This window comes from Dioscorea cayenensis, chromosome 4 (assembly GCF_009730915.1).
Source record: "Dioscorea cayenensis subsp. rotundata cultivar TDr96_F1 chromosome 4, TDr96_F1_v2_PseudoChromosome.rev07_lg8_w22 25.fasta, whole genome shotgun sequence".
NCBI classification, from domain to species: domain Eukaryota; kingdom Viridiplantae; phylum Streptophyta; class Magnoliopsida; order Dioscoreales; family Dioscoreaceae; genus Dioscorea; species Dioscorea cayenensis.
This window is the reverse complement of record NC_052474.1, coordinates 3,421,718-3,448,028: the sequence shown is the minus strand read 5'-3', so window position 1 is coordinate 3,448,028 and position 26,311 is coordinate 3,421,718. Positions and strand designations below refer to the sequence as shown.

At 35.5% G+C, this 26,311-nt stretch overlaps 5 protein-coding genes across 7 annotated transcripts; 2 read left to right on the top strand and 3 right to left on the bottom strand.

Annotated features, from left to right (window-relative positions):
- The first annotated feature begins 130 nt into the window (after window positions 1–130).
- On the top strand, window positions 131–2,742 carry LOC120257921. Its single transcript, XM_039265220.1, has 2 exons — window positions 131–989; window positions 2,346–2,742. The coding sequence occupies exon 1, from the start codon at window positions 175–177 to the stop codon at window positions 982–984; it is 810 nt and encodes a 269-aa protein (XP_039121154.1). The 5' UTR covers window positions 131–174; the 3' UTR covers window positions 985–989; window positions 2,346–2,742.
- A 1,592-nt stretch (window positions 2,743–4,334) lies between these two features.
- LOC120258103 (NDR1/HIN1-like protein 26) lies at window positions 4,335–5,336 on the bottom strand. The gene has a single exon (XM_039265448.1). The coding sequence runs from the start codon at window positions 5,222–5,224 to the stop codon at window positions 4,589–4,591; it is 636 nt and encodes a 211-aa protein (XP_039121382.1). The 5' UTR covers window positions 5,225–5,336; the 3' UTR covers window positions 4,335–4,588.
- A 1,300-nt stretch (window positions 5,337–6,636) lies between these two features.
- On the bottom strand, window positions 6,637–9,922 carry LOC120259374 (subtilisin-like protease SBT3.6). Its single transcript, XM_039266965.1, has 10 exons — window positions 9,790–9,922; window positions 9,583–9,674; window positions 9,406–9,503; window positions 9,178–9,333; window positions 8,435–9,102; window positions 8,156–8,259; window positions 7,826–8,068; window positions 7,626–7,740; window positions 7,366–7,555; window positions 6,637–7,288 (listed from the first exon to the last, which is right to left on the bottom strand). The coding sequence occupies exons 1-10, from the start codon at window positions 9,901–9,903 to the stop codon at window positions 6,723–6,725; spliced, it is 2,346 nt and encodes a 781-aa protein (XP_039122899.1). The 5' UTR covers window positions 9,904–9,922; the 3' UTR covers window positions 6,637–6,722.
- Window positions 9,923–11,734: 1,812 nt separating this feature from the next.
- LOC120259448 (ribosome-binding factor PSRP1, chloroplastic) lies at window positions 11,735–14,919 on the top strand. The gene is made up of 4 exons (XM_039267052.1): window positions 11,735–12,122; window positions 12,196–12,627; window positions 14,357–14,465; window positions 14,567–14,919. Exons 1-4 carry the CDS (start codon window positions 11,838–11,840, stop codon window positions 14,707–14,709), a joined length of 969 nt encoding a protein of 322 aa, XP_039122986.1. The 5' UTR covers window positions 11,735–11,837; the 3' UTR covers window positions 14,710–14,919.
- A 996-nt stretch (window positions 14,920–15,915) lies between these two features.
- On the bottom strand, window positions 15,916–26,012 carry LOC120259447 (mitochondrial intermediate peptidase, mitochondrial). Of its 3 annotated transcripts, XM_039267049.1 has the most exons (17): window positions 25,771–26,011; window positions 25,598–25,679; window positions 25,461–25,513; window positions 25,339–25,393; window positions 24,726–24,861; window positions 24,594–24,648; window positions 23,003–23,225; window positions 21,640–21,735; window positions 20,674–20,793; window positions 20,448–20,573; window positions 19,867–20,022; window positions 18,639–18,755; window positions 17,701–17,826; window positions 17,542–17,609; window positions 16,823–16,958; window positions 16,458–16,623; window positions 15,916–16,354 (listed from the first exon to the last, which is right to left on the bottom strand). In XM_039267049.1, the coding sequence occupies exons 1-17, from the start codon at window positions 25,965–25,967 to the stop codon at window positions 16,116–16,118; spliced, it is 2,151 nt and encodes a 716-aa protein (XP_039122983.1). In that variant the 5' UTR covers window positions 25,968–26,011; the 3' UTR covers window positions 15,916–16,115. The 3 variants fall into 3 exon arrangements, with proteins under 3 accessions (XP_039122983.1, XP_039122984.1, XP_039122985.1); XM_039267050.1 differs by lacking the exons at window positions 20,448–20,573; window positions 20,674–20,793; XM_039267051.1 differs by lacking the exons at window positions 15,916–16,354; window positions 16,458–16,623 and having other exon boundaries at window positions 16,868–17,154; window positions 25,771–26,012.
- Window positions 26,013–26,311: the final 299 nt, after the last annotated feature.

Sequence of the window (26,311 nt, the reverse complement as noted above, 5' to 3'; positions counted from 1 at the left end):
TAATGCATTAGAAATTTTAATAAAAAAGTAAGCATAAATATGAAAATCTAAATGACTCGCATATAATTATGAAAATAATTAAGGATAGATATGAAAACAATTAATATTAAAAAAACTACTGTTTATATACATACATTCATCGTCTGGAGATATTCCACGAAATATTCGCGGTCGATGAAACACCGATCAATCTCCGGCATCTCTCCACCTTCTCCGATCATCTCCTCGCCGGATTCAAACCCACTGCTCCTCCTCGCCGCCGCGGTCGCGGGCGCTGCTGCCACCCTCTCCCTCTTCAAACCTTCTCATTCTTGTCCCCTCCGCCGCCGTCACCGTTTTATCCTCCCCATGAACCCCACCGCCAATGCCCCGAAACCCCTCACCTTCTCCTCCCCCGATTCTCTCTCCTCCTGGCTCCGCACCCGCGTCCCTGTGGCTTTCCTTGATTCATGGGGCGTCTCCCCCGGCTCCAAGACCATCCACAATCTCTTCCGCGAGTTATCCCTCGGTGAGTCCACCCTCGTCCCCCAAGACCACCCTGATCCTCCCCTCCGCTGCGTCCACGTTGCCACTGTCAAAATCCACAACCAACGTGGCGCCATCCTCGTAGAATCTCACCAGCTCCTCTCTGACGGCACCGTCCGCACCCGCGGACGGCCTCCATCGGAGAAGATGCTTCCCGGGGAATTGGTGGAAGAGGCTGCTGTTCGCGCTGTCAAGGAGGAGATTGGGCCAATGGAGGTGAAGATTAGGCCTGGGACTTACGAAATTAGGGTTGAGGAGAGGGTTTCAGCCTCATATCCAGGATTACCGGCCAGGTATGTGCTACATTCTGTGGAGGCGGAGATTGTGGGATTGCCGGAAGAGGGGGAGTTCTCGACAGAGGAGGCTGGGGAGTTTGAGGAAGAGAAAACAGTGTCCGTCAAGAGGCATTTCTGGAAGTGGGTTGATTTTGATGAAGCCTTATTGGACTTTGGAGCTTAATCCGGGTGTGTTTTGATGCTTTTTTCCCCCTGAATCTCTATCTACATTGATAATTATTCTATTTATCATTGGATTTCGTGACTAGAATTTTATTCTCACTGGATTGTTAATGCTGTGACACAAATTGAAAATTTTTGGTTTATTCTCATGTAAATGCTTTTCTTGATGAGCTTAACATGTTCTTTTGGTTGTGGTTCTCTTGTTCATTAATAAATTGGAGCAATTGTTCTTGAAGAGGAATAGGTTTTTTGAAGTTAATTTTTTTTATTTTTTTATTTTAGGGTTTTACTAGTCATGATTAGAAATAAATAACAAATGGAAATCAATGAACAAGCCTTTTATGTTGTTCAGAAATTCAGGTTTTATTAGATGTTCAACTCTTAAGATGTGTTTTTCCAAACAAAAGTTTACTTCAAAATTCAAAACTTTTTGATTAGAGATTTTATTGATGGAGATGGAGATGGAGATGGAGATGGTTATATGAGTGAGGGTTCCACTGACATTCTTCGGCACTTTTGAAAGCATGTCTGGGTTTGACAATTATTATCATCTCATAAGGTCTTTGCTGTGATAGTGCTTTTAACCATATATCTGATGGTTATCCCCCAATGCATTTCAAGGGAAGCAAATTACTTGTGGATTCAAATCCAGTTCTATGTTTTTGAATATTGTTCAAATGTGTCGCTACAAGAGGAAAATAAATGTGGTTTAGTTTACCAATTAATGTGGGAACCCTTGCAAAAGTTAGTCATTGGATTTTAGAATAAACTGTGAAGGCCTAAGAGTGCCCTGCATGCATTCCATATAAAAAGGAATGGAGAAATTTAGTTGGCTACCTATGCATGATTTCATGATTATAGATGGCATTGCCGCATTGATGTATTTATTTGAAATATAGACTTTGAGGAGAAGTTCATGATTAAACCATTTTATTATTCCTGAAATCTGTCTGATACTTGTGCTTCAAGAAAATCTACAAATTGTCTAGTCAGTAATTGTACAAGTTGAACCAGATGTGATTATGTTTTTTCTCAATTGTCAACATGAACCTAATTTGAATGATTACCTCCATTGTGAAAGGTACAATTTAGTTTTTGGAAGATTGCCCATTTAGTTGTCTTGTTGTGCATATGTTCCTGCACTTTGCTGCTTTAAAAGGAGATGTTCCTTGACAGATGGAAAGAAAATTGTTTTAAACTAGTTCTTATACAATGATAATTTTACAGTTTGGTTACATCATTTCAGATATCTTATATGTTGCTTGATGTCCTGTCTTTTCTTGTCAAAGATTTCTTGTTCTCGGATAGCAATTTTTTTGCTAGTGTTTCTCCTGGAACATTATGAATTGATACACTTTGCAGGTGCTCGCAGACGAGGCCATTTCCATATGGCAGTGTTTTAAAAGATCAACCAGATTGTTTGGAACAGTTTTGTAAGCCAACCTAGGTACTTCATGATATATATGCATGCATGAGAAATTGCTGCCATTTTGACCAAGATTCCAGTTTCCTTGATACAGGGAAAAAGAAGAATAATAAGGCAGGTTTAGATGACACCATGCCTCATACCGGATGCATATTTTTTTTTCTTGCTGTTAATTCAGATCATATTTGGTGGAATTATTTTTTAATGATTACACGTGTTGGTCTATTAAATTTCATAATTTTGTTTCCCTTGTTCATGCTGTAATATGCTGAGATAAGAGATACTGTAACATCTTTCATTTTGTTTCTTTGGATGTGATTGTCAGACTCTCAATTTTTTTTAGAGATCAAGTTTTTCGCTTATTTTCCTTTTTAATGGTTGGATTATTATTATTATTATTATTATTATTATTATTATTATTATTATTATTATTATTATTATGAATCATCAGCATGATTGAATCTACGATCATTATTATTGAAAATTGTATGAGCCCTCTAAATTGCCAATATTTTTACTGTTTTCAATTAATAAATATCTGGTTTCATTCCACAATCAGGCAATTCAATAGTCATCAGGCCAATTTGTGTTCTTAGTTAATTTGACTGCCTCTTTGTTATGCCGGTGAATTTCTGGTTTTTGCTAAAGAAAAGAGAAGTCCATTTATTATGCTTTTAGCATGGTGGTGATTAGTTAAAAGTTAGTGAGTTATGCTTTCTAAAATGGTTTTTTCTCCTAGATCTTTGGTAAGGTGATTCGCAGGCTGGAAGAGAAAGACTCCCATATTATTGTTCTTTTAACCATAGCGAAGTAATCAAGCAATGTTCTTAGTTACTGAGACCTTTGTAGCATTCAGAGCCTGTACAAGATTACATTAATGTTCTTGCAGTATTTCCATAATCAAAGTATAAACAGTGGTGAGCACATGGATTTGGCTCAAAGATCCAAGTGGTTGTGTTTATAGGCTAACATCTATGACAAGGTTTGATAATTATTAATTTAATCAGTTGGTCATAATTTTTTAACATGCTTACCTACAAATGACTTGTTCAAGATGTCATCTGGTTGTGCAGGTCGAACAAATGGAGGTGGTCATCCACTTGCTGATTAGTGAATTTTAACAAAAGGCTATTCCTCATATTTCATGCTTTTAGTTCTCTGCTAATTTTTTTTTCCTGTGATTAATTATGAGTTCTTTTCAAAGATCAAGAATGAAAGTTCCTTAGACTATAAGGCAAAGTTTCATCAGTAGTTAGCTTTAATGGACCCCATTCTCTTATCACTTGGCAGGAGTTATGGGTCCTGTTAGTTTCCTTCTCTCTGGACTATACAATGTATTCAGATTCTCAGAACATCTGGTTGCAGACTTGCAGGTCTGGTTTCTACACTGTCCTTTTGGGCCCCCATCTGTTTGCCTGTCTTCCTTTTCATAATTTAATACTCTTTATTCATTATCATTCATCATAGTCCTTGCTTCTCAAAAGAAGCCTTTAAAAATAGGCTTTTAGATTGACATATATGATTGCATTACTTTTCCTGAATATTTATCTATTCAATTTGGTGAAACTCTTGTTTAGAAATATTTATCACTTCCACACCACTCTTTAATATTATGGAATAGTGCTTGCACATACATATGAGACACATTAGGCTAGCTACTTTCTAATCTGATAAAGAGATTAAATTTTTTCAGTAGATAATTAGCAGAGTAGATTGTGCTTTTGGAAAGGCAGTAAGCAAGTGCTCTTCTTTTGTCTTTAGACAATTAAATTAAAAGCTCTTTTTTCTCCACATTAAGAGAATTGATAATGTTGAAGGTTCACGCGTGAGTAGTAGTGGACTGCAGCTTGTTGAAACAGTCTAACAAACAATCATTGTTAGACTGAAAACAAAATATGGTTGAATGATTCCAGTGAGACCCACAGTTAGTCTGAAATGCGCCCCAATTAAATGATGGGTATGATTGTGATTAGGACTTCCCATAATTCAGCAGAAACTCCTCTAACTCTTACTAACTGGAAGAAGAAATTAAACTCATAACCAGTGAATATCTTTTTTCTCAAACAATACTATATCACACTGTAATTAATCAGAAGCTAGAAACAAGGGATGCAACTCTCCACACACAATCATGCATGAGCTTATATATATATATATATATATATATATAGGTTGAAAATCACACTGTAATAGAGCACTGTGTTCCCTCCACCAAACTCATAGGTCCTGGTGCATCTCCTTGCTTGGTGCCAATAGCTGCAGTGCAATCAACATCAAACCTATACCTCCCGGAAACCCACATACCAACCTTCCAACGCAGTTGCCCGTCAAGCTTCAGGTCGACAATAAGCTTCCCGGTGGTCTGGTCTCTGCTAACCTCATAGCCAAACAAAGGATACACTGGCATTCCATTTCCATACAAGGATGTACTCAAGAAGTTACTTTCCTCATGGCCTTGATAGAAGGATGGTAGCTCTGAGTCTCCGGTGATCTGCTGGCCTTTATAGGCGGCATAGACTCGAACTTTATCATAGTATATGCCTACCCTTGTGTTGGGGTTCTTGGATAACAAGGTAGCTTCAATGGTGGAGTTTAAAAGGTGAGGAGATGATAGGCTTAGTTGGTAGATATCAGTGTTTTGGAGATAGAACTCAGGCTTTGAAGGGTGGAGGATGAACCAGATGAGTATAACTATGGAGAGGATGGAGAAGAAGAAGGTGGAGAGGAAGTAGAGGAGCTTCTTGTTGATAAGTTTCTTGAGGTTTAGACCTTTGTTTGCGCAGTGTTTGGGTGATGTTGTGAGGAGGAGAGACATTTGCTAGCAAAGGCTGTGTGTTTGGGAGTTTGATGGAGAAGGAGAGATGTTTGGGAAGTTCATATATACAATCAGAGGAGATGGTGCACAAAGCTCAACAATTATTTGGCCAAGGAGAAAAAGTTGGGGGACATGGTGTTATTATTATTATTATTATTATTATTATTATTATTCTTTTAGCCTACCCTATTAGATATGGATATTCAAGATTGTGTGGTTGTGTTTGACTATTAGATCCACTCTAGCATGTGGGATGTGCATCTAGGTAGAGGAATAATAGAATTTTTGGATCCAAGATTTTCCGCCGTTCATTGTTTGTATGGACTAATGTTTGTTGCCAATAACTTCTTGATTTATTAGTATTGAATCTCCTATGTAAATACATTGGATTCTCTACATAAAGTGTTTATGTCTTGCTGAGGAGGCTGATGTGAATCTCAGCTCATACAAGATGAGATAACTACGTTAAAATATTAACTCCATACTTGTCCACGCCTTTGACTTGTAATTTGTTCTTATTTTGTCAAAAAAAAAAATTATTGTCATTTGTTTCGGTTAAATTTATTATTGTTAGAAATGATTATCTATTTGATGATTATTTTATATATCTTATAGACTAATGGACTGATGACTACAATTTTATTATGATAGGATTTATTTATTTTTATTTTATATTTATATTATTTAAATTTTATTAAAGTATCAGTCAGGATTTTGAGAGCTAGATATTATGGATGATACTATGGATGAAAATCAATATTGTGGTCCTTTACATATGTAGGAAGTTTCTACATCATTTTATCTTACTATATTAATGACTATTTTTCTGAATATATTAGTGATTCATCATGCTAGGAGGATATACATGTTGGTTCTCTTACGCTACCTTATTGAACATAAAAAGGAATTGAATCTATGGATTGGTATGACATGATAACCAAAGAAATTGAAGGGTGTGTGTCTATTCAAGTTTAAGTTGGATTGGATTGAGAAAGAGGACAAAGGAAAAGTTGAAGAATCTTGAAAAAAAGAACCCTTTTGGAGTGTTGGAGAATCATTCATATTTTGGCCTGGGAGCTCAATTGCGTCTCAAAAGACATTAGCTTTAAGTAAAGTGAAATTTAGTAGAAGTGGGGCTTTGGATGTTGATTTCCATGAGCTTTGTTTCACTTAGTAGTTATCTTTATGAGAATATTACTGCCTATGAAACAGACTGAGAGGCTTTCATAACTTTTCTGTAATTATAGAGTCCCTCACCTGAAAAATTCAAGTTTTGGTGGTAGACATATGGGCAATCACCAACCCAACTTGCACTTATGTTTCATTGTTTCAAGGATGCTTTTTTTATTGGGTCTTTGCCTACACTTACAGTTCTAAACTCTGAAAGATCTCACCCTTTAGAAAAACCAGCAAAAAACAAAGGCTACACTATAATTCATATTTATGTATTCTGAAACCACACAAGTTTTATTACTACTACTTTACATGCAGAATTTGCTCACATATCTGCATATGAGTCAAATAGGATAGCTCGAACCGCAATCGGGCTCCGGACATTATGCACTCCGTCAGTCCAAGTTAAGCTTCCAAATGAGTAGTCCTTGTGAACCGTTGTGTTAGAAGAGAAGGCCACTTTGAATTTGATACTCTTTATTGTTGAATTGAATGAGAGAGTGTTGGGAATCACTTGGACTTTGATTCCATTTGGAGGATTGATATGAGCTTTGTAAACTGAATTAACATGGCCAACATTAGTCACTTCTCTGGATACTGTCACAGTTCTTTTAAGATCAGGGATTACAATTGAAGGGAGATTAAGGTCCAATGCTGAATTGGTCTTTGGGCAGTGTGTTTTATGTTGCACTAAGTTGCTAATGGCCTTGGTTTTGCATCCCAAGGAGCACAGGAATGGGATGTAATCCTCTGAGCTCATGTTGTAAATGAGGCCTGGATGTGCCACTCTAGTTGGATCCATGTGACCACCTCCAAAGTCAAAAGGATCGGCTTGTTTCCGTGTTCCATCTTCATTGATTATCAGTTCTCCATCGGTCCCAGCTTGTGAAGCTGTGATTTTAATTTTAGTCTACAACTTTTCACTGATGTTACTGCATTTCTGAAGATTCTAATGATATTAGTTGTACCTGTAGTTATTAATGCAGATCTTATTGCAGCAGGAGACCATTCCCAATGAACAGATTTGATTAATGCAGCTACACCGGAGACATGAGGACATGCCATCGATGTTCCGGATAAGAAGATAAATCTATCTTCCGAATTTTTCGGATCACTGTGTGCTGCTAATATATTGACTCCTGGCGCCGCTATGTCAGGCTGAATGACAAATCCGTATGTGAGTTTATCATTAGTAGCTCTGATACCATGTTGGATGACATACATATACCTTTAGAACAGCAGGAGAGAAAGAGCCCGGGCCTCTTGAGGAGAAATATGCTATTCTTGGAGCGACCCATTTCCCATTCACTGTCTTTGGATGGCCAAGCTTCACAACTGGCGACCTTCATCAAGGGAACACACTACCATCATCGTTTCTAGATAGGCACCAACCATTAGTTTAAAGCATTTTGATTTTTAATCACTTACTTTGTTCTTCGAATATAGGTAAGAATTTGAGTTCCGACTTCGTAAGTCACTTTGATGCAAGGGATTGCATCACATGGATACATCATGCTGTTTCGAGTTTGTGCAAAAATGATACCAATAGCTCCAGCTTCTGACGCTGAAGTTGCTGCATTTTCTATATGGTCTTCTTCCGTTGTAGAGAAACAAAGGATGACCTTTCCTTTTGCTAGTGTTGCATTGAGCATTCCTTCATGGCATGCATTGCTGCCAAGTAAGAAAAGTCAGAAACTCACTTGATGATTAGTTTGAGCAGAAAGCATGTTCAGAAAACTAGAGTTAGCAACAATAAACCCTCCAGAATCTGTAGCAAAGTCATTTCCTGCAATCCACTCTGAGTACTCCATTCTATGGAACCGATTTTTATGCCGTCGCCTTGGTGTGTTCATTGACTGTCCCTGAGCAATGCAAAATGTTAGAATAAAGCACTCACTCAAGGTAATAAATCTACTGTCTATATGCAATGGGCAATCTCATACCCTGTCATCTAATTTGTATCAAGTTCAACTCACAATCACTTAGTCTTATGTTATTATTTTACGTGGTTGTATGGATATCCTCTCTTGTTCTTACCATGAGAGTAAGATTGTTTCCAAGTGTGATGGCAGTTGGGAAAGCTCTGTCGATGGTAGAGGCTGCAACGGTAATGATCCAAGGTGCAGTATTTGAGATAGTTTGAGAAAAAGGGCCATCATTCCCAGCTGAACAAATCACAGTAATCCCTTTTGCAACCGCATGGAAAGCACCTATTGAGATTGAATCTTCTATGTATCCAAACAGAGGAATATTGGACCCCAGAGACACAGATATGATATCAACTCCATCATTAACAGCTTCATCAAAAGCTTTTAGTATATCAGCATCAGTGCATCCTTGATCAATAACAACAGCCCAGCATGCTTTGTAAGCTGCGATTCTAGAATGAGGTGCTCCTCCTCTTGCTGTCCCTGCAGCTAAACCTTTGTAGCTTGCTTTTCTGACAGGAAAACCAGCTACGATTGATGCCGTATGCGTTCCATGGCCGATGAAATCTCTCGCTGATATGTACTCTTCTTCTTTGATAGAATTGATCGATCTTTTTGTTTCCGCTTCTGCTCCTTTCACAAACCAACGTGCACCGATGAGTTTCTTGTTGCAGTTTGTGTAGTTGAATTCTTCTCCTTGCTGACAAGTTCCCTTCCAGCGGGATGGAACTGGAGCCATGCCTTCATCTTTGAAGCTTTCTGATTCCGGCCAAATCCCTGCATGAAATTTTTATCAGAGCCACGCCTTCTTTTGTCAACCATGATTTTTCTTTTGTATTGAAATAAAGGCACCTGTATCTATGACGCCAATGATGACATCTTCACCCATTTTTGCTTCAGTTAGGAGGTTCTTTGTGGAATGTGAATTAAGACCGATAAAATCCCAGCTATTAGTTGTGTGTAGCTTGTGCACACGGTTGGGTATCACATGAACAATGCCGGGGAAATCTGCATCGCAAAGCAACTAATATAGTAAGCTTTTCATCTTTTCCTTTTGTGTTTTTCTCTAGTATGAGTTACCTTCGATGGCCTCTGCTTGAGACTTGCTTAATTTTGCTGCAAAACCAGAGAATGCATGCTTGTAGCTATACAATATTGATTCTTGTGCTGCTTCTTTACTGCAAATTTACCTTCAAGTTAGTTTCACTCATGTTATATATACATATTAAAAGTGATGTTTACATGCTATGATCCTACCTTCCTAGCAATATTTCTAGCATGTCATAGTGGAATTCTTCAACTACGGTTGGATCTTCATGGTGCTTCTCTCCCATGTATATAATGTGCACCTTAATCACCATGATTATGACATCAGTAAACCATGTACCAGTAAATAAAATGGTAAGATTTATGGGAGAAAATATATATATATATATATATATATATATATATGTATACACTCACACTGCTAGCTTCAGCTAGAGTTATTATGAAATTCTTGTGATGAAGCTTGAGGAAAAGAGAAACATAGAGAAGAATAATCAAAGTTGTTTCCAAACCAAATAGTCTAGAAGCCATAACTTTACTCTTCTTTTCTATCTTGATGTGTGTATTGCTTCATCAAGCTGAATATGTATATATAGATTTCCACAGAATACTTTCAACGCGTCATATTTAAATTAATACATTGTATTTAGTAATTCATAATCATGCATCAGTTTAAGTTTTTTGGTTGAATCGAATATACAAGTATGGATTTTTTTTTTCTGGTATGACTTGACTCAAACTAATATATAGTGGTGCATTCTGTGCTTGGTATCCCCACCATTAATTTGATTAGTGGTATATATGATGGCAGAGCTGAACTTTCAGGTATTTACTCCATGCTCCACCATCCACTCTTCTTAGATGTTTCATTGGGAGAGGGTTGGAAAACAACAAATCTTATTTCACATTATGCACTATGGCATTATTTACTATTTAATTTGAATTTTTTTCCCCCTCAGATTTTGACATGCTAATTGTGATTGAAAGAAGAGTTGAATGGAGATTAAAAAAATGAGGGTAAATTTGAATAAAGTGGTGAAATTGGATGTGTTTTGTCTTTTAGTTGAGCATTATTACAGCATTGTGATTATGCTGTGCGGCTGTGCCACTCTCTTGTGTCGCTCCAAACGTGGCTCACGTGAGCCATTGATTTTTGGATTTATGTATTGTTATATAATCCAGTGAGTGATATGATTGGTAGTATTTGGAGCAAAAAAAATCTAAACCGAGTTGCACCTTGGAAATAAAATCTTTTGAGATCAATGACTTACTGTTGAATTAATATGACCAGCTTAAACGCCTGCCAGGTCTGTTTCATGAGTGATGAATGGTGCTACTTCAGGAGATGATTCTCCTCATCTTCTTCTTGGAATGCACTGTTCTACTTTTGTGTCCAGATGAGCAGTTAGTCTGCTAAAAAAACAAAGGTAAGGAAACATACATGAATGAACATAAAGATCACTTACACACAACCATTGTGCACACTTTTAAAAATGTCTTTTCACCCACTAATTGAATTCTCACCATTTGTTAAATTCTTAACAGATCCAAATACCAATTGTCCTCTTGGCAAATTCTCTGTGTGCTTTTATTTTCACATGGAGTAGGTGGTTTTTTTTGTATCTCCTCATTTCACTGTTGCTTCATCTCTGTATATATATATATATATATTTTGCAACCTTGGAACTCTTTGTCTTAGCTTAATATAATGTGGTTTATTTATTTTATTTAAAAGAAAATATATTTTTTTATATCAGTTTTTTCTTATTTTTTTAATTTATTAATTATATCTATCTTATAACCTCATTTAGAATTATCGTTAAGTTGAATTTAATTAGATAAATGTAATATTTGGTTTTCTTTTGCCTAATGGACACATTAATGCATTTTAAGTTTTGAACCATCTTAAATTGATATTTTATTTCCCTGTAAATACTTTTTCTTAAAAATTGAAGAACAAATACATATAATATTAGCTGATTTTTATAAATACATTTATTTTTTATTTATAAAAAAATAAATATATGTTCAGTTTAGTCACTACATAAATATAAATGACATTATCAACATTAGTAACATGAGAACCAATATATATATATATATATATTACTGGAGAGCCAAATTAAAACATATTTTAGTTTAATTTTCCTTTGAAAATAACTTTAATTTTATTTTATTCTTCGAATTACCTTACTTGTCCATTTATCAAGCACATTATTTTGTTCATATATATATTCTAAAATTTTTAAAATTAAATAATTTTAGGGGTCTGTGCGCGAAAAGTCCGGAAACACTCTATCCATTCCGGATAAACTCTTTTGTTGCCTTCTTCTCTGCACTCTCCAAGCCCACATTTGATTTTAAATTTATTTATAATATTAATAATAATAAAACCGGTTATGAACTTGTGATCTCTTCCTCGTTCCCCATCGTTCGCATCTCATCGACCTCCAAAGCTCTCTTCAATGGCGGCCGTCGCCTGGGCGACTACTCAAACCGTTCTCCAATCCCGCTTCCATTGCTGCTGCTCTTCATCCTCTTCTCCTTCCTCTCCTCCCTCTTTCACCCAATTCAAAACCCTAGCCCCGGCAAATGCATCCCCGAAGCTCAGATCCGAGTTCCTCGGCGCCACATTCCGGATTGATGCATACCAGCTTGAGAGATCCTTCTCCTCTTCCTTCTCTGTTCGAATGTCCTGGGACGGAGCCCTCTCCTCCGTTCGCCTCATCATCCAGGGCCGGAATCTTGAGGTACTTCTGCTTCTCGTCCTTGTGTTCCGGATCCGTTCTTCTCTTTGTCTCACTTGCTTCTCGTGCGTTCCAGTTGACAGAGGCCGTGAAGAAGCATGTTGAGGATAAGGTCGGCAAGGCCGTGCAGAAGCACAGCCACCTGGTTCGCGAGGTCGATGTGCGGCTCTCCATTCGCGGCGGGGACTTCGGGAAGGGCCCTAAACTCCGGAGATGCGAGGTCACTCTGTTCACCAAGAGACATGGGGTGGTGCGAGCGGAGGAGGACGCGGAGACGCTGTACGGGAGTATAGACTTGGTCTCCTCGATCATACAGAGGAAGCTGAGAAAGATTAAGGAGAAGGAGTCGGACCATGGCCGGCATATGAAAGGGTTCAGCCGGCTCAAGGTTCGGGAGCCGGAGCTCCGGCAAGTGGAAGGGGAGGTGAAGAGTGAGGAGAAAGAAGAGTATCCTGAGCTCCTTCAGCCGGTTTCAGTCGAAGAGGATAAGGAGGATATCGTTAGTGAGGTATGAAACTATACTAACTTCTTTATTGATTCCTTTGGATATCTTTATTGCTTTTGCTTTTGAATTCTTGATTATTGGCATAATTCTTGAGAACTATTATGCTGTCTTCTTAGCTTGGTTGTTAGATGTTTCTGCTTGTCTGCCACTAATGATTTGGGTGGCCATTGTCATATGTGATTGACCTTACCAGCTTGCTTATACCTAAAAGCTTGATTTGATTTTCTTTTATTTTCTTTTAATTTTTATTTTATTTGTGTGTGTGTGTGTGTGTGTATGTGTTTAAGAAGCATAGAGTTACATACGAGTAAACCTATGTTTATCTATTTTTATGTGGTTTTTCAGGATTAATATCTTCAAATTTGCACCTTGAATTTTAAGTAGCCATGTTATGACGCGTGAGGTGGTCAATTTTTTTTCTGGCCCTTTGTGTTCGAGGATTATGTGGAACTAGTAGAAATTATCTTAAATAGATATGCGCTCCTTTTAAGTGCTTTCTACTAGCTATGTAACAGCAGTGTCTCTTTCTTTTGCGCATCGACTAGTTTTTTATGCTGCCAAGTTGAACATGTGAAACATTTGTTTGGATGTAGGGATCTGGCTTAAGTATGCAGGCTGAGCTTTGTGTATATCTTATGAATAGTTCTTCTGAATTAAACCTGGACTTTGAGACCATAAATTGATTATTTAATTAGGCCAAGGACAACATTATGCAAAAGGAATTTTTACAATGAAAAATAGGGTTGTGGATGATGAGCATTGCTGCATAATGTAAAGGTCGAATGATGGACTATGAGACTATTGTTAGTTTCTAAAGATCATACACTTGAAAATGAATTTCCAAAGCTTTTATTGATTATGATGAACTTGTATGAAACTCATGTTCTTTTTTCAGAAAACTATATTACGAAGGTTCTAGCGGAAGTTGGATATAGTCTCAACATGTTTGTGGGATTCAATTTTATTGATGATTGGTTGATTGTTTTCTTCTATTAATATATTGATGGTTCACTTTGAGAATAGTTAGTTTTTACATGATGTAGAATTTGATGCAACCATAGAGAAGCTAGTCATCAAATGTATGATGCGCACTAGGGAGTAAGGTTGTATGCTATCCCTGCGCCAATAATTGCTTGTTTGTGATAATATACTAGCAAGTCTATCTGATCGAATAATCTCTGACATAAGTTGCTTTCTCCAGAATTTTGTCCCCAATTTGTATGGTGTAATCATACTCAGACTCTAAATTGTGTGAGATTTCTTATTTTAATGTAAAACCTCTGTTTAGATGTATCTGGTTCAGCGGAGAGGTGGTGTGTGGAATTTGAAATGGCCACATGCACAGGGAGTGCTACAAGAGGTGAAATTGATTTTTATCTAACATATGACTTCCTGAAAATTAAAAGAAAATGATAAAAAATAGAATAAAATCCAAGAAAAAATCTTTGGGAAACTTTTGGTTATAATCCATTTCCAAGGCTAGCTAAGACATGCTTTGTAAATTGACTTGTGAGTGATATATCTTCATTCCACACTTTGCTATTGTGGGGGTATCCATCATATGTCACACCATTCTTGTCTTTATGATTTATTATTGAGATGCTTTTTCAATCATGCTGGCTGTGGAGTTGGGGAATATTTATTTTTTTTTTGTGATATTTCCTATAATGCAACACGCACCTGAGTTAATCACTGGTCAATCTATTTATTGCTTTGGAATGATATATTTTAGGTTGTTCGCACAAAATATTTTGAGATGCCACCATTGACTGTAATGGAGGCAATGGAACAGTTAGAAAATGTCGATCATGATTTCTATGCCTTCAGAAATGATGAAACAGGTAATTGTTCCGAATATACTCAGTCACACATTGCTTCTTAGTTTTGGTTTTATCCATTGTATCAATTAACAAAGGAAAAAATATATATATACTGATTACAGGTGAGATAAATATCTTGTACAAACGAAAAGATGGCGGCTATGGGCTGATAATACCAAAAGAAGATGGGAAGGTTGAGAAGCTTGAAAAATTGGCAGCTGATTCCATGAGAGAACCCTCAGTTGCAGAGCAGATCAGCGGATGATTGTACTACACTGTATGCACAAATGCTACAATCGGCATGTTCCCTAGTTCATCCTTTCTTCCAACTTTTGTGAGTGTCTAACTACTGTGAGCACATTATGGATAATTTGTAAGTTGTGAAGGTTCCCTATTAATGTATGGCCAAGAGCACAGAATTTCTTAAATAGAAAGAAAGGCTCCAGAAATTCCAAAACAACCATGAGATTACACAGTTCTTTGGAATTAAAACAAAGTTCAAACAATTCTTTATATTGGACCAGCTTGTCCTGACCTGACAGTATCTTACAAGTAAGGGGGTGTTTGGTTTGAAGGAAAGCAATGGGAATCATTGCTTATAGTGAGGAAACCTTGTTAGGATGTGGAGTAATGGGAGTGAGAGAGGCATGGATAAGGAGTGAGAGAGGCATGGGGGAGAGTTCCCATGCCTCTCATTTTTGAGAGGAGTGGGAGGGGAATGAGGGTTATGATGGGTAAATTTACTCATTTACCCTTTTATTTTTTTTAATTATAAATCTATTAATCTAAATAATTTATTATAATAATTAAATAATAATTAATCCGAAAAATATTTAAATACAATATTAATTATAATAAATAAATGAATAATATTAAAAGTGAACTATTTTTAATTTAATACTTAATTATTGTAATTAAAGTGAACTATTTTTAATTTAATACTTAATTATTGTAATTAAAAGTGAATCATAATTGATATGAATGGTTATTATGACTTAATTTTTTTAATTAAAGTTAAATAATTATTTATTATGGTTAATTAATTGTTAATTAATGATATTAACAAAAATTTTAGATATTAATAAATAGTGTCACATGTGAGCTATTAAAGTTAAATATCTTTTAATAATAATGAATTTATTTTTAATATTTAAATAATTTAAAAAAATAATTATCACACCTCATTATATATATATAATAATAATAGTAATATTCATTTATATAAAAAAAGCGTATGACTGGGTTATTTTTATCATATTTTTCCTTTTTCACTTTTTTTTCTCATTCCCAATAAACTACCTCCCCAATCCTTCCAACCAAACATAGTTTTCATTTCCATGCCTTTTCCAATCCCCCTCATTTTCATTACTCCTCCACTCCTTTCCATTCCATTCCTTGCAACCAAACGGCCCCTAAATGTTTTCCAAAATATAACAGTTAAGTTTTTTTCCCAAAAGTTAACTAAACAATATGTAAATCTTTGAAAACAACCACAACACTTGAGTTTGTGGCATGCCAATTTCCATATTCTCGCAAAATTGTACATATAACCACTTCTGAAACTGAAAACCCCCAAGAAAAGAACAATTGGAGCTTATTCTGTAGTAGCACTTGGGCATAAATCATTCCAACTTGTGCAAAATCAAACCTTTTAAGGACCTGGTCAATCAATTACAAGCCCAATTCTTCACGAAGACTAGTAATATTAGGCGCTACCCCTCCATCACAGCATTCCAGAATGTTATCGCCAGCAAAATCCCTCAACAAATTAGCAGGGTCTTTCGCCCCACCATGCTGTAGAAGTTTTGATCTAATAGCAGCCCCAACGGTTGGGGACAGGGGGTCCTCACAGCATACCTGCTGCCATATCGTTGACGCAAAACACCTTGCGTAGAGGTAGCTGTAATAGCCTAAAAATCAATTGACAACATTAGTGTTTATGGTTCCAAATGTGCTATAAACTCACCCTTAGCTTTCAATTCGTAAATATCAATTAAGAGAATATCTATCTACCTGCACCATAATTTATTAGGTGACTAAACCGGGTGTGCCAGTGGGTGCCATCAGCATGCTTCCACGATGTGTATTGCCTTTTCAAATCGGAAACAACCGAAACAGTGTCCCTCGACGCAGCTGCCTCTTCTCCAAAGAGTGTTAAGTCAATCATTGAATAGAATATCTGACAGAGAAACATAATAGCATTAGGTGAAAGCTGTATTAAATCAGTAAATCACTGGAAATTAGATTTATTTCCCCCCTTTTTTGCCAAGATGCATAAGGCTATCAATTAGACACTAATGAATTGTTGAATGAATGATAAAGCATACTTGCATGTTCTTGGGTGTTTCGTGTAAAATAAACAATAGTTGCATGAGTACCTGCCGCTGGAGCTCTGTTGCTGCAAACATATTTCTAGCACCATTCATTACTGTCACTAATTTCTCAGGTATCGCATCTCCAGTTACATAATGCCTAGCAAATGTCTTTAAAACACGATAATCCCGTGCATAGTACCTGATAAGACAACTAGGGTCAGTAATACACAGTTCAAAGCAATAACAGAAACAGTTTAGAAGCTGCCTTACATACAAAAATACGAAAGACAAGAATTGACAAGGAAAGCACCAATATCCAATTCCTACCGAAATTCATTTTTAACTGCTCTGTCAAGAGCATTTCAAACATTCCCACCTCAGTATGTGCTGATATACTGATATCACCTAACACAAGGTTAGACAATTGTTATACCTTATAATTCATATCAAGGGCACTCTGCATAACTAAATTTAGTTGATCACACATGAATGCTAATATCCATCACCAGTTCCATATGCAGCTTATGCTTCAAAACTCAACATATGATGAAAGAAAAAACATTGGCAACAAAAGCCAGTTTTGCTTAAGACCAAAAATAATAGAGATTACAATATAAAATCAAGATGCCAGAAGCAAAATATCCCAGAAAACACAGACAAGGTATTAGGGTCCTCTTACCAGCTAAAACTCAAGTTTAGACAAAGGTACCATGTTTAAGGAGAAATATGTACAACCAAAGCTTTCAAATTGAAATGGACAATAAGAAATAAAATAAACTTACTCAAAAAGGTTGGAAGGTGTTTCAGCAAAATCAAGGAGAACTCTAGTACCTGAGAAGTGTTGATAATCCTAAGGTTTACATTAAAAGATATATTAGTAAATCAAAAGCAAAATTAAGCAAGTAAATTTATATTGAATATCTGAAGCAAGAACAAAATACCGTTCTTGATAGAAGAGAATGAAGAGCATGGCCAAATTCATGAAAAAGTGTTTCTAAATCACAGTGATTGATCCTTGGAGCCATCGATCCAGTTCCAGTTGAGAAATTGCAGACTAAAGCCACAATCTATAACATCACCTAAGTTGGTAAGCTGGCTGATTGGAAAAAAAAATCAGAGAAGCTATCTGAATTAAACAAAGAAAAATCTTGAAATTTGTAGTATTCAACAGAAGCTTCAGCAATCAGAAGACCAGAAAGAAGAAAGAGTTGAGACACCCAAGAAAAACATGAGTAGCAAATTGCAAGCACCGACACACATATGAAATCCTAAAAAAGTTGTTCCATTCCATGTCAAATACATTATCGACTTTGAACAAAAACAACAGAAAGTTCATAGAACATAGCTCAGCTAAAAGATAGCTGAATACATACACTTCAAAAAGGTGTCCGACATATCACAGATAATTGCCATGGAGTATGATCAAACAGCATGGTTTTCAGTCAGAGAAGGCCAATCCAAGATCAGCCTATGACAGTCAAAGGGTTTTGTAAGATGAGGATGCAAGCACATGGAAGAAGAGGGGTGGGGGTACTGGGGCATTTGTGATTTGGTAAGCATGGTCAGGAGTTGGCAACAAATACATCTCATTCAACTTATCACTTCACAGAGAAGAAAAATAATTCGGAAAACTGGCTACTATAAAAAGAGAGATGCTCAATAAAAAATAAAAAATAAAATAAAATAAAATAAAATAATTGCATACATCAAATAAGAGACTTTAAAATAAAGTATACTCAATATTGAAAGGTCATTGTTAGCATTGCAGATCATTAAAGGCACACGACCTATGCATCTCTGTGACAATGAAGCATTGCATATACAAGAAACTAGCAACAATAATGAAGGCAGCTTAAAGTATAAAGGGTTACAATCATACAGGAAGTTGATATTCCTTCTCAGATATTTGGCGCCCACCTCTAATGGCAAAATGTGCACAGCCTGGATACTTCCCCTTTCTAGAGTAAAGATCAAGATAAAGAAAACCCAAGTCACCCTAGCAATAGTCAAAACATGCTTAAGTAAACCAAAAAGAACAGAGTTAACAATTGCTGCATGTGAAATAAAAAAAATTAAGTAATTCAGAAGGAAAGTGTATTAGAATCCTATGCAAACAGATACAAGTACCATTTACACAGATGTCATTGTTGAATAAGAATACTTATGTGGATGACTCAGAACAAGAGTTTGCTTGAGTAAGGGACGTCCATATAGAAAAGAAGAGTAGGTTAAAACTTTAAACTGATAAATAAGACTAGATGCTCAATTCATTGACTTAGAACCTTGATTCCCCTTTCCCTATTTATTTGTGTCCATGGAAAATGAAGTACATACCACCAAACAGCAAAGTCAAAAAATTTAGTTAAACTAGGATCATGACAAATAATAGAAGAAACATGCTCAACTAATGGAAAAGGCATTTGCAAATGAAACCCTACAAAAAGAAAAAAATGGTTGTGTGCATATCTACATAGATAATGAAACCGTATGTATACCCGTAGAAACCTTAGATTTGAGCATGTATGAAGGTATAAACGTGCATTTTTCTGCTAACAGAACTAGAAAGAAATGAAAAATCCACAGAGAGATGGCCAAGATACCATATGCTGAAATGAAGCATTGGAATATTCTTTTTCTATGTATCTTGAAAATTTAGTGATTTTGCATAAAAAACCACACAGTATTCCAAGAAGGAATTTAGCTGAATGATATTGACTGAAAAGATCATGGCAACTCAATATATATTTTGAATTGGATAGTCATCTTCAATTCTATAATAACATTCCAATTTACAAGTGATATTTTGGAATGACTTATCATGAATGATACAAAGTGTGATTTGAGGTCATATTGGTCATTTAAAAATACCAGTTATACTAAAATCTATAAAAGCAAAAATATTTTAGTTGCCAACTATCATTTTTGCATAAAAAGTACACATTTTAGGAGTTTTCAGATGCACATAAGTGAGGGCTTAATTATATACAATTGCCATTTCATGGTGTTTTCATGGCAAAAAAAACCCCTCAAATTTTATTGTTAACTTTATGATTAAATTAGAATCAGATTTCATGCTGGCAAATATGAACCAGAAAATATGTGCATACCTCTTGGGGATGATGAAGTGACAACTTAATGACATCCGGATGCCATGACTCCCCGGCAGCAAAGGCAACTTTATGGAAGGTTGCACCAAACAATGAGTTGACCATGATTTTTAAGCCTTCAAGGCATTGGGACAAGGGAAAATATGATGCAATAACCTACCCAAGGCAATGGAGCAAATAAGAAAAAAAAAATTTTGGTTCACGAAATAAAAGTGGCCAATAAGCATATCTTCATATGAAAAGTGCAATCATCAGAAAAAGGAAGAATAAAAACAATATAAAAATACATGTTTTCATGGCCAGAAATGTTCTTAATTGTCGTGAAAAATATTTCGCGAATCACAATCCTTCATCATTGAAAATAATGAATATATAGAATAAAATAAACAATGCATGACACCCAAAAAAGAGAAAATTATCAGGCCACTATATCTTGAAAAAGACATCATTCTAAGGAACATAAATACCTTATTTAGCAGGGATTCCCCATATAATTTCACATTGCATTGTAAAATTCTTTCATTGCCACAGTATAAACTAAATTCTCGCTTTTACAATTCTAGCTGCCAAAAGAATCTTACCGAAGGATCCAAGTCATACAATGAAGATTTCATCATGCTAGTAAAATAAGACTCATCCCATGGCTCTAAATCTAAATTTTCTCCACAACACACTTGCCTCTTGAAATCACGCATGCTCAAGAACTCCTATATAAAAGGAAAGGGAAATTACTCCATGGAAAAGAAAAAAAATCCAAAAAGGGAAAATTGAGAAACATGTATTAATCATGTGTTAAATATCTCAAACCTCATCAGCTTTATGTTTAACAATCTTGCTTAAATTAAGCAAAATTGATGAAACAATGACCGATGATGCTGCCATGTTTGAACGGATAGCAAACTCAGCATAAGATTTACAGCCCATTATCTGCAGAAATCTCATATCTAATTAAGAGTCATCCCAATAAGAAGAAACAAGGGAAGTATTGTTCAAAAGAAAAGAAGGAAACCAATTTTCCTTGCAGTAACCAAAACTGTTGAAAATTATGAGCTTTCTAAGTGAATGTTCCACCAAGGAACTATTGATGCTATTAAGTGTGAAATCTAAATTAGTTTGACAAGATGTGAACAGAGTTAGCGACATAGTCATCAAGGTTTTCAAGGGCAACACAAGGTATTCAAAAGCTATGCGAAAGCTTTGACTTGTGGTAATTGTTAAGTAATTTTCTAAATGCATTAATTCAAAAGGCAATTACCACCCAAACTATTCACACAAGTGACATGCTTGTGATAATACAAGGCCCTTCATTATATATGAGAAGGTTTTCTAAGAATGGACTCAAAGACAAATAGGTTGCATGTGATGTGAGCCAAAGGTAGCATAAGGATGAGAATCATAAAATTATCCTCAATAAACCATTTGAATTCATCAAAAGAGTTAACATTAATTGAATTCAATGCAGTGACAAAACCCTGCAAATAAAAATATCCGCCATGCAAGGTGCTTAATAACAACATAAAACATTTTTTTTTCAAAAAGGAAATTTGTATGGACCATCATATTTATTGCATTTTCAAGAATCACAAAAAATAATATGTTTATGTTGATTTTAAAAGAACAAAAAAAGTTGCTGACTAATGTATAAAATAATCTTTAGCACACAAGAAATCTCAAATCTTCAGAATAAAACAGCAATTGACAAAATTTGACTCCAACTAAAATGCCTAGAATGGAAAAATATATAAATCAGCCAAATAGGTGATTGAAAAGAACCTGAGCAAGCTCATGACGAGCACTTATGAGTTTATTGAGAACACCGAGGTTTGCATGTGGGGCAGAGTTCCCTGTTATGTAAGATTGTTTTCTCACCTGCCAAGAGTTAGTAATTTGTTCTTTAATCCAAGATAGTGAACAAAAGTATAGAAAATTAAGGATAGCACAAGTTCTTTTCTCAGATATGATGTTGGACAAGTCAGATATGGTCCATTGAGTTATTATAAAGTACATAATGAGGCGAGTTATTTCAACAGTTGTGACTTTTACAAACTCTTAGGGAAGAATCCCCACATTTTTTAGGTACCATTTACGATTTAAAGATGTTGGTTTGACAAACTAAAAGGCTTTACGCAGCTATAGTCTAGAAAAAAATTATGAAATACTCGTGAGACTAAAAAGGAGTTGCATTATTGCCCATGACAAAAGTCAAGGTAAGAATGTTGCAATAAACAAGATGGCCCCTCTTGTTAGAGTAATAAAAATATATATTTAAAATAGAAGGGTATTAATGTCTTTGGGTTCCTACTCTTATTTAAAGAGAATTGTGCCTCAATTGTATTTTAGTGTGAAAGACTATCATTTTAGTTCAAATATTACATTTTTTTTTCAATAATTTTTTTGCCTGTTTTTTATAACATCAACACCTCTAACTCTTTATATATTAGTTAAGGGAATGCTAAAGAAAGAACAGAAGAATAAGCCTCCAGAACAGCCCAAAACTCTTCCAATAAAAGCTATCCAGATTTTGAAAATGTATGATCATTTTTGATGTTTTATTGAACTAAAAACTCTGAACAACATAACATAGGGCATCTAACATAAATGTTACCCACAGCTTTGTGCTACTCTAAACCCTCCATAACTACCCTACAGGACACCTACTAATCCAACTATGTCAACTTAGATACATGGTCTAGTTTCTTATACAATATATATAATTTATGGAAATCTTTAGACATTTAAGCATATAAAAACGTAAATTACTCAACTTCCAAAGGATCATAACCAAGCATAATTAAGGACATTTGGGAACAATAAAATGTAAGCACATGGGCGGACTTAGTTATCCTTTAGAAACGGCACAAAACAAAAATTGCAGACATACCTTTTGCAAGTTTTGCAATTAACAATGTTCAAGTTTCTAATTTCACCATTAAATATGAAAAGCATGGATATTTTAGATATATGTACCAAACAGGAAAATTTAAAATTACAAGAAGTGCACATTTTCCATCCAAAACATAACCTTGCATTGTTAAATTTTTAATGTAATAATCAGGCTGTTTGCTATCTGAAGCGAAAAGAAATAGGAACTATCAATCGGAAAATAAATACAGTTCATAAGAAAGGATGGAGCTACCTCAGCATCTGATACAAACTGCAAAAGTGACGATAGCATACTTGGGTCAGTTCTAACTCGAAAACCCTTTTCTTTCTTAATGTCCTCAACCTTCAGTTCTCCCTTTGTCATTTTATGTATGGGCTGATAAATAGGTTTAAAACAATGATGCATATGCTTTGGGATGCGTGACGCTGGGAATATATCCAAAGAACCTGGATCAATCATAATATTTTCATTGAACCTGATGAAAATAAAGTTAATAAGAAATACAATTGCAACGTTTACCCAAGTAACAAGCAGCATTGCATAAAAATCATAAGTTTCAAGCTTAAACAAAAACCACAAAAGAACTATCACGAATATTTTTCCAAAACCTATTTTGAGGAAAATTGATAAGCGCTTGATAACTGCACAGCAGACATGAGCAAAAATACAAACAGCCACATAAATCACATATGAATATAAATGGCTGAGTCTTTATTTTCCAAGGGCATGGCTAGAACTTGACAAAATGTATGTGATGCATCTAAATTGATGGCATAAATCACATATGAATATAAATCCTCAAATATTCACAAAATCATATACATTCGTAGGTTTTCCAGTTGCGCTTTACACTCATTCTAATGAACAATTTTAATCACATAAAAATGGTCAATTGACCTGCACAAAATGTCATCAAATTTATTCAATTTCTGTTAATATGCATTTTAAGATCCATCATTAATGTTATGCATTATTCTTTTGGATATCTTACTACACATTTTCTTGTGAAGAGCCAATAATCAAAATTCCTACTCATCCATGTGCAAAAGCTAAGCACCAGCCCAAACATGTATGGCCTACAAAGGACAATTCCCACTTTATATTGGAAGAAATACAGTCACAACCAGTAGCTATATTCTTGCTTATTAAGCTACATTAATGATTATATCAAACATACCCATAAAGCATATCCTTCAATATTTGTTAAAGCTGATCAATTTTACAACTATTAACCAGATATTTCAAGTCTAAACAAGCATACAAATATGTTAAAGCAAATGGTTATAACACTAGTAATAGCAATGATATGAGAAAATTCTACAGTCCTTGAATGAATCATCACATTAAATACTAAGTACTTGGCATACTCTCTAAATTTGATGCTCAACAGATGTGCATTACTATTGCAAAGGCATGAAATGATGATGATTAGGAATCACAATGAAAATTTCTTCAAAGAAAATCATCATAACCTGATATAAATATCAAGAAGGACTATATTAGAACTTCAGAAAAATAGTTATGCATTTTCTTAATTTTTCACTCATCAATTGTTTTTTAACAATTTTAATATATATTTTCCCAGACGTAAAATAACTTTTTGACATAAAGCCACATATCCAACCGCATTGTTGATATGCAATGATTGTTGCTTTCATATGAATAATACCTTTTAAAGAAATGAGAAAATGCCTCCAACATGTAATACAGCCCTCATAAGGACAACAAACAACAAGCAAGTTCATAAAATAAAACAGAAATTAAACCATTTAACAACAACTATTTCAAAGTTACATAAAACATGAAAAGCATTTTAAGGATTTTATAAGCTTTGAAGACATACTCTCTCCCTAGGTGAGCAATCTCAACATTCAATTTGTTAACCCGCTCCAATTTATCTGTATCAAATCTGCAAAGTTAGATATAAAACAAACACAAAGCAAGCATTAAAACTAAAACATATCAGGGTATACACCTGCAGGAAGATGAATGCCCCCCTTTTCAAAGTCAGTGCGTAGGGCATGCGCTGCTCTTTGAGCTTCATCTGTTAGCAGGGGAATGTCCTCAGCCCGTTTAACCGCATCATAAAGAGATTGATTGGTATTCAAAAACTGCAAAACATAAAGAAACCCATCATTGCAAGTTTATAAATAAACTTGTCATTGCAATGAAGATGATTATCAAACTTGCAGAACTGCAGCGTAGCCTGATATTGTATTCAATCAAACTTAGTACATTTAATTTAGAATTCAAAACCTATTGCTACTGCAACCTCTTATCTTGCTGAAGTCAATTGAATCATCTTTCTCCATAGTTGGAAGATATCAAGAATGTGGATCCATCAACCAACACAACAGCATCATAACAAATTAGGCAAGCTTACTGATTTTTCCATATGTTAAATATCATGCAAGGTGAAATTAACTCTGAGTACTCCTCTTGAGCATAGAGAAAACCTAATATCCCAGGAGAGACATTATAAAATTTTCTTGAAGTGATTCTTGTCAGACATGAACAAACAAAGAATGCATTGGCCAACGACTCATACTAGGATATTTTTCAGGCAAGCTATCTAAACGCCAACTTACGTGCAGGTGTTCAATGATCCTCATAGACGCCTTGTTAGCTTCCTCTACAAACTCCCTGGAATCTCCAATAAAAAAAGATAAATCAGAGACCTAAACAACCTCACATAACAGTCAAAAATCACCTGTCAGGATGCGTATTCCTACACAGCTCCGCTGAATCAATAACAGCACAAACCTAAATAGCAAGCAACAAAACAAAAATTGAAACACACAAACAAAGAAACAAAACTAAAACAAAAGATTAAAAACAAATTTTTACAGTGTCCGAGATCTCATCCAAGGCCCGGATGATTTCGCCAGAAGGCGGCAGCAGAGAGACATAGGAGACAAGCTCGCCAGACCTGGAGATTCCAAAACCACAACAGATCACAACAACAAGAAAGAAAAACAGCAAAACCCTAAGAACAAATATCTCGCGATTCCAATGCTCACCTCTCAATAGCGTCATCGACGAATCGACGGAAACCCTTGGCGGTTCTAAGCACCGGGAAGCCATAAAGCCCACCGGGAGAGGAATCCGGCGAAGCCGCTGCCGCTGGCGCCGTGGAATCGAAGCAACTCCCGCTAAAGAGACGACGAGAGGAGGAGGTTGGGAAGGCGGAAGCTGCTCGGCGGAGCATGAGATTCATCTTTCCCAATAAATCTCATAAGAATGGAATCGGCTCCAAAGCTAGTATTCACAGCTCTCATTTATAGAAAGTCACAAAGAACCATTTGTGCATTTAAAAATAATAATAATAATAATAATGATGATTATTTGGATTTATTTATATCATATTAATGATTTCTTTAGATTTTTTTCCAAAAATATATTTTTACCGTTTGCCCAGTAAAAGATTTTTATTTCTTCAAAATTTTACAGCATTGAGCACCTGGACAAACTCGTGTGTATATATATATATATATATGTGGATTTTTATTGAGCTAGACAAATTTATAAATTCAAAAAAATATATTTTTACAATAAATAACA